Source organism: Natator depressus, chromosome 2 (genome assembly GCF_965152275.1).
Source record: "Natator depressus isolate rNatDep1 chromosome 2, rNatDep2.hap1, whole genome shotgun sequence".
In the NCBI taxonomy this organism is placed as follows: Eukaryota; Metazoa; Chordata; order Testudines; family Cheloniidae; genus Natator; species Natator depressus.
The window spans coordinates 165,508,939-165,517,477 of NC_134235.1; the positions used below are offsets into that span (position 1 = coordinate 165,508,939).

The 8,539-nt window shown below is 41.7% G+C and overlaps 1 protein-coding gene across 1 annotated transcript; it reads right to left on the bottom strand.

The window, feature by feature from the left end:
• Positions 1–468: 468 nt before the first annotated feature.
• On the bottom strand, positions 469–7,844 carry IGFBP1 (insulin like growth factor binding protein 1). Its single transcript, XM_074945262.1, has 4 exons — positions 7,451–7,844; positions 4,847–5,022; positions 2,985–3,113; positions 469–1,402 (listed from the first exon to the last, which is right to left on the bottom strand). The coding sequence occupies exons 1-4, from the start codon at positions 7,809–7,811 to the stop codon at positions 1,271–1,273; spliced, it is 798 nt and encodes a 265-aa protein (XP_074801363.1). The 5' UTR covers positions 7,812–7,844; the 3' UTR covers positions 469–1,270.
• Positions 7,845–8,539: the final 695 nt, after the last annotated feature.

An 8,539-nucleotide genomic window follows, 5' to 3' on the forward strand; every position in this document is an offset into this window, starting at 1 on the left:
GCAGGATACATCTAATCTGGAAAAAGTCCCCTGGGGTGGGGCAAATATTCTGAGCTTCTTTCATTGTCTGGGCAATGACAAGGATAGGGAGGAAAGAGAGCAATTACCCACCCTCCTTATTGAGAACCTTTTTTGCTTCCCCGGGGGTGAGGGTGGAATCCTTAAGGAGTGATTTTTTTTCCCCCTGTATCCTACTCCCTCTTGAGGCTTGCTGCTTTCATCACATGCCAGCAAACAGCACAAGGGGCCTGTGACCTCTTTGCAAGCTGATACCTGCCTCCAACTATACTGCCCACCATGCTTGTCTGCTGAGAGCAGACTGCAGTTTCACTCCTGCTCCACTGAAAGGATTCCATTCTGACTCTACAGCTTAGAGTTACAGTACAGTATATCTCTGAAAGCAACAAGCCAGCAGTGTCCAAAGGAAATTATTTAATAGCTCATCTTAAATAACATGACAATGTCAGCATGTGAACAATTTACCTGTTAAAGGTTGTACAATATTTCCTGTTATTTTTACAATATATCCAGTGCATATGTTTGGAAAATATAAACTAATATTCTCCTGTCAGTGTTTCACTATATATTCCAGAGTCAATATTCCTTAAAAGGCAAAAAACAAAACAGATTGACATTGAAACAGAGGTGCAAAAGCAACATGCTATACAAACGAAATGTGTTTTTAATAAGTTCCTAACCCTGTTCTTTTCTAACAGCTTTTTTCTAAAAAATTCAGCTTTACAGCTGCAATCTATAAATACATAATACAAAATGCAAGTTTTACATGCCATTTCCCTCTGATATTTAGTATTATTCCAACTGAAGTTTAACTAGCAGTGCTCTTCTAGAAATAGAAAAATGCATATCTTTAAGAGCAATAATATTATGTATTTACATATAAAGTTATGAAGTGTTTGAGAATATAAATTAACAACACAGACACAAAAAATAAATTTACTGTGAAATAAATAATTCAGTGGGTTTACATACCATGGCATCTGTCGAGTACAAAAGCAGTTCATTAAAATATATATATATAATATTCAGGTTATGGGGCCCAATTCTGCAATCACTTAGACATGTGTGACTAGTCCCGCTGAATTCAATGGTATGCCTTGTGGGAGTGAGCACTACCAACAGTGGGTCTGCTCATACGCTTAAAGTTGACACATATTTAAGTACCTTGGTGAATTGGGCATAAATGATGGCAGGATCAGGCCCTGCAACAGTCTTCATATGAGCAAATGGAAATGCTGTCATGTGTTTGGTCTTATTCTTGTGAGCTGAGATACTGTTGGCATTCAGGGTCGCCTTTCAACTCAGGAGATCCAGGAATTCTTTTCCCACTCCTTGGATAGACACACCAACATCCAGCAGGCTCTCCAGCCAGCGAAGTTTCACACTAGGATGATTGGGGCGGGGAAAAAATGACACGATGAAACTAAATGCATAAGTATTTGGAAATCGCAAGAACTAGAAAACAGGAAGCTGCACTGCACAGACTTTTTGTATTATCACACCCTATTCTTACAGAACCTTTCACCCTCCTCACTCATGGCTTAGGTTTTAGAAACCATATAGCAACTGGGCCTGTGACCCCAATTGAACTATGCTGGGTGCAATCTTGCAGCCTACTGGTATTTAAAGCAGTTTGCAAAATTCGGCTTGCTGACTTCCCAACGGACAGTCATACATTTCTCCTGTGGGAGGGGGAGGGAAGGTAGAGTGTAGAAGCTGGGAGTAAGAACATTGATGCAGGGGCTTGATTCTCACTCCACTGAAGTAAGTGGGAGTTTGGACGTTGATTTCAGATGGTGCGCCTAAGACAACCGCATGTCACTGTGTGTTAGAATAGAGCAAGAGGGGGGGATTGGGTTGTGGGGGTGTGAGGGAACGATGAAATCAGGAATGCAAAGAGTGGAGACTGTGGGCGTTGTGTAAATTTAAGGGACCTCGAATGGACTGGTAAATTTTTTTGACAGTTTTTCAAGGTTATATTAAATCATGACAGATCATCCAGAATTTGGAGATTCATGCTAGTCTTAGCCATGAAAAGGCAGATATGGACTAAGCAGGTATGGATGGAGTTTAGCCTAAAGTCTGAATTCCTTCCACGTTAGATTTAATCTGGACTCTTATTATCTGAATATAGTGTTGTGATTCTTCTAAAAAGGGGAGGAACTTAACCCATGTACATGGTCATGCATACAAGACTTCTGTGAACCTGATATAATAGCCAAAGTTTGTAGATTGTTCTTAATATTCATTTGTAATACATCTCATAATAGCTTCTTCAGATTAACTATTCTGTTTATAGGTTTCAGAGTGGTAGCCGTGTTAGTCTGTATCAGCAAAAAGAATGAGGAGTACAAAAATTTGTTAGTCTCTAAGGTGCCACAAGTACTCCTTTTTCTTTTTACTTTTTATGAATCTGAACAGTAATATCTTCAATGTATACAGCTGTATTTTGTGTTCTGTTCTTAGAAGAATAATCTCATCTCAAAATATGGAGGATAGAATCCTGACCTGATGTCCCTGGGGCCTAATGTCACCCACAGTGCATAGATTTCCTTCCTTCTATGTAGCCCTTATTACACAATCACCATGCTGACTACAAAGCATATTGTGAATGTAGATCGGTTACTAATGCCATAACGGATTAGGAGCACAGAGTTGGAACTTGTTTAAGGATAGGCAGGAGGTTAAAGTACTTTGGAAGGGCTCAGTACTGCATCTGTTTTATGTATAAAAAGAGGACTTCAGCCTCCTTTTCTGCCAATCAGAGCATTAAGATCACATATAAAGAGAAAAAAGAAAAGAAACCCAATTTGCTCCAAATCTGAAAACTCAATATTCTTATTTTCACGATCAATTCATATAGCCACTGAAAACTCTGAGTTTGGGGATGGGTGATTGTAATGGAAAGGTGGCTGTAACTGACCACGAGTCACAGTAGTGTGAGTGGGCAATAAAAACGAAAGTACCTGTTTGCTGTGATAAAATCCATTCTTGTTGCAGTTTGGTAAATAGAATTTGTATAGGTCTTCTCCAGTTCTCTGTTGAGCTTTAGCTAATTTATCCAGTGCCCTGTAGAGATCTTTCTGGCAAGGTCCCTGAAAGAATATTTATATATGTAATATAAATGCTGACTTAAAAAAAAAAATCTATAAAAATCAGCATAAAGTCAACTAAGAGATGAAGCTGCAATTTGGGCCTGAATTCTTCCTTTGGATATATTGCCTGCTGTTTCCATTTGTGTCACTAGGAACCAAAATGGAATATTCAAGGGGATTTAGCCCTTTGTCTTTTAGTCATTAGGGTTATTTTCTGCCCCCAAACATGAGGATTTATGTTCCTAAATTCCCATGCATTCCCCTTACTAAATAATCATGTTAATGGTTAGACACTATTGGCCATATCATCAGCTGGTATAAATCAGGATAGCCCTGTTGATTTCAAAGAAGGGTCTGAGGATCTGGCTTTACATTTTTCAGGCATGTACGTTTCCTGTGTTATTTTTAATGTATACAGAATAGACTTTTTGCAAAAATGTATACCATAATGTTTGTTGCCCTCTGTATGTACTGTATTGACATCGCAGGAGTAGATTGCAAATTCAGTCAAATGAATCATTATTCCTGATACATGCACAAAACATAATAAAATGTTACATTTTCAATTATTCTAACTTAACAATTCTTTTCTGGTATTTATTTTTGCAAATAATTATAATACAGTTAAACAATTGGACCTGGCTGTCAACCAATCCTTAAAATGTACTGGACAGTAATTTTATAGCAAAGGATCATGTCACATCCGTAATAACAACAAAATCCAGAAAGTGTAAAATTGAGGGTAACATACTCTCCGTAATTCTCACTGTTGTTTAAAAAATAAAAAGCATAACTGTACGAACAAAGAACTGAACAATAGCCTACATGTTTTATGTTGAATAATGGTAAATAGGGGTGCTATGATCAAACTAATATTTTTACTTTAGCAAAACAAAAATAACCTTAGTGTGTGATCCTGAAAAACTTCACACAATGGAACCCTCATGTAAGCACTTCTGGCCCCAATTCAGGAAAGCACTTAAGAAAACAAACATAAAGCTTAACTTTAAGCTCTGAAGTCAATGGGACTTAAACAGAATGCTTAAAGCTAAGCATGTGCTTAAATGCTGTCCTGAATAGCAGCAGACTAAGCATGTGCTTCTGTGCTCCTTTGAACTGGGGCCTGTACAAGTAAGGACTACTACTGTAAGGGTTGCAGGATTGGGTCCATACTACCTCTCTATCTAGTTTAGCTCCATCCACATTATACAAATACTCTGGATGACGCCTCCGAACTTCTATTCTTTGGTGCCCTCAAGTGGTGCTTTAAATTACTGATATACACACCACGCTGAATTTTAGTAGTCTGGCAGTGTCAAATGTAGAAATGAATCATTATTATCAGCCTTCCTAAATGTTTTATGTGCACCTGTTTAATACTATTTTATTGTGATCGTAAATAGGCAAATATATGTGGTTTTAGCTAGTATCTCATTATCAGTGTCTGGACTTTCTGGGCACTGGAGAGCTATGACATAATCAGGTATTTATCATGGGATAAAATTTACCTCTGTGTAGGGGCTTAAGTGATAGGCAAATTAGAAGTAAATGCAAAAGATATCTATCACTTAAGCACCTGATCAAGACATTCCAAAGGAAAAGGGCTGTTGGCTGGTTGCACAAAATAATGTGAAGTCAATGGAGCCACGAGTCTCATATGAACATTTCATTCTGAATTGCAAATCAAAAGTTTATTAATAAAATGCTACTTGAAAGCTTGTAGGAGAACCCACCTGCTCCTTCCATTTCTTTAGTTCGGTGATCCTCTTTGCTTTCATGTTTTCATAAGCACTGATGGCGTTCCAAGGCAGAGACTTGTCCTGGCCAATGGGAAACAGTTGATAGTTGAACCGCTGATCCTGTGCTATTTCAGTAATTTCTGGAGGTGCATCCTCAGGTTCCAGAGAGTCTATATGGGAACAACAGTACCATTAAGGTAATAATCTAGGATACAGTCATCTTCTGCATTTATTTGACCAAACCAATCAAATGAGTCTAAGAAAAGCCCGTTAATTCTAGTAGCTCACACAGGAGTTAAACTTTACTTGTGTATCACAGGAAAATAAACTCCTGTCATAAATTTGTGTCAGCACAAATATGGCAGAGAGTCTTTCATGAGCCAATTATTTTGTTACCATTTAGGATGCAAACTAGAAACGAATGATCTCACCCAACTGTGGTATGCAGTGCAGGTGGTGGGCTAAACTACAGGACACTCAAATCGAAATTGTAACCAATTTGGAGCCTTCAGTAGTGTGAGGAGGTGCGGTTTTCAATTTTGGAAGGGATGGCCCCAAACATGTATTCATGATATGTTTCAGTGAGTTCCAGGGCCTAGCTAACACGTCAACGAAATAATTCATACAGATAGGCAACAGATCTGGCCAACATGCAGTAGATCAAATAAACAGGGACTAGCCCAAACAATGAAGCACTCAGGCCCTGATTCAGCAAGGTACCTGTACCTAACTTTAAGAACGTGAACAGTTCCACTGAAATCAACAGAGTCTGTTAACACTAATTGAGACTACTCATATGGTTAAAGTTAGGCACATGCTTAAGTATCTTATTGGATCAGGGTCTTAAACAGTAAAAAAACAACTGAAAAAAATAGCACTAAGTACTTTTCCTGTGATAATATTTTGGGCAAACTGGGGGCGGGGGGAGAAGAGTGTAAAATCACCAGGATTTCAATCACAAAAATTGCTGAAATTCTGCAATACTATCCAAATGCATCTCTCCTTGTAACACTTGAGCAACTGTAAGTAGTTTTGCCCTCAGTGCAAAAATTTTATATCCACTACCATCTAACCATTTGTTATGGTTCAAATCAAGTTTTTCCATGCGCTTCTGACCTGGTCAGCTATGACCATTTAACACTAAACAAGCAAAAATCAATAGATTCCTCTGAATCCCTTTCCAAGGAGGTATAGCGGATTCTGACTCTTGCACAACCTATGTTTTGGTTTCTCCCTTGTCCTGCCTTCTCACCTTGATAGCGTGTCTGATGTGTCTCAGGGAGAGTGGGAAAATTTTGCTAGAAAAAATTGCCGATTCTTCCCCCACCCCCGTTTCGCATCTACATTTTTTATTTTTCTCAATTTTCCAACCAGCTCAACCAGAGCGGATCATTGTCAATGCCCCCTCCTTCAGTGGTGCTGGAACTAGGGGTGCTGCCTCACTCCCCTGATTTGAAGTAGTAATGACAAACACCAAATCTATGGTTTCCATCAGCAGCACCCCTGCTCTCCTTCTATCACTGCTTATTCCATGCACCCTGTTCCCACAGTTTTATCAACAGCGGATAGGCTTGAGTTCTGTATAGCACCTGCCATAAGAAGGCTGGCATAACACCTGCAGTATATGTAGGGAGACACAGTATGGATATGTTATACCAATAAAATAAAAACCAGCAGGATCTTATTAAAGGGGAAAAGGCAAAATACCACATTTATTGTGAATATAGAAAGAATCATAGTAAGCCATTAGTTATAGCTATAACATTCCATTCAATCTCATATTTATTCACACATTCATTCATACACACACACACACACACACAGGTTCTGCAAGGTTGTTATCATAGTTACCAGCCTTAGAGTTGCTCATGCCAAGCCACTGGCCAGGTGGCCTGGACATGAGGAGGGAGCAGGGCCTTGTCAGATGCTCATCTGATGCTCCTGGAAGTTGGTTTGCAGAATCAGACCCCAAAGTTCTCACTTTCTAGAGTCCGTTTTTATAGGAATTTCTTCCTATGCCAGTCTATGGGAATTGCTTCATCATGCTGTTGCTGAATCAATCAGCAGATGGCACATTCCTGACGGCTCCGTGCTGCCAGATGTTATCTTGTTCTTTGGTTCTCCCATTCTTAAGGCTGTTGGGTGGATTCCAGTCTGCCCTCCGGGGGTGGGGGGGTCCCTCTGGTTATTTCCACTTGATGCCTTCTTCAGCCGATGGACACTGGATTCTTAGGCTGGCACCTCCCTGATCATTCAGTTATTATCCACACCAAGCATCCATCCACACACATCCTCTATCTCTATTTTAATCACAATTGTTAATACAACAAAAGGGCGGGGAGTCTCTGGGTGCTGTTTCTGGTGTTACAGAGTATTGCTTTGAGTCTCTCTCTGTGTGAATTGCTTTGAGAACAGACTCTGTCTTAGAATGTACTAAAGCAATTAGCAGCTTGCCAGTTTCACACACAGAGGGAGAGAAACAGTACCAAAAACCAAGAGACCTCTTAATTAGTAATACCCTGGAATTTAAACTCTGGGGAATCAAACTCATTTGTGATTTTAATACAGAACTTCTCTAATATGATCCAACAGATATACCTGCAGCCTCTGCCATCCGCATCCCTTCTGCATCTGCTGTTGGCAGGCATGCCCCTTGCCCATGGGTCAGGGCATACAGGGGTCTGAGCTCCCCTGGCCGCACCTGGCAGCTGAGCCCCTGACCACAGCGCGCTGTGTACACCCCGCAGGCCTCCCCCAGCTGGAGGGCACAGGTCTGGCAGCAGCCACAGCCCGGCTGATGGGCCCTCTCCGGGCAGCCGGCAGCCACCGGCGGGCACAGCGCCAGCTTCTCCGCCGTGCACGGGGCACAGTGCAGCGGCTGGAGGGCGGCCCCGGAGGCGAGGCGTGGGCCGAGGAGCAGCAGCCAGCAGCCGCAGATCAGAGCCCTTCTGCAGGTCATGGTGGTGAGGAGCCAGGCCCGCTGCACCCAGTGGCGCGGGCTGCAGAGGCAGGTGACTCCCGGGCGAGCCCAAGCCCGGCCCTTTATACCCTGCTTGGCTTGCCTATTAATCTTTAACCCCAGGTTAGCTATTATCTGAGCGGGAGGGTTGGAGAAGCATCCTGTCATTGGTAGTTCGGACCCCCTGCCCCTCTCGCCCCCATGCAGGTCTGTTCCCCCCTCTCCCCCCCGCTTTATTAATTTTTCTCTTTAAAGTTGCAATCATGCTTTTATTTTTTCCGCTCTGCCCCCAGCCTGCTTGAAAACCAGGCGTGGGAGTGAGCAGAGGGGAAACGGACGATGATGGGCTGGTGTTTTTCCCTCTCTCTCCTTTTGTTTGTCAGCAGTAACTCTCCTTTTTCTTGACGTTCAATAAAGATATAAATGTAAAAAGGAGGGGGGGGGGGAAACCTCTTGACACAGAAGCAGCTGACCTAATAGCTCCAGAGCAATGAAGGAGGGGGGAAAAACACAAAACCCCTTGTTTAATTTTCGTCATGTGGCTGTAGGTTACGAGGACACAGACATACCAAGCGAGAGGCCCCGAAGGCAATAAAACTATCAGGATCCGGTGACTACTGAACGCACGCACGTAGGAGCTCATGTCATTAACCTGTTTGGAAGGAGTGTTTAGCCAAGATTGGGCTGGTTTCCTGTGGATGTGCTCAGTTTCTGCTGCTCTTTGATGA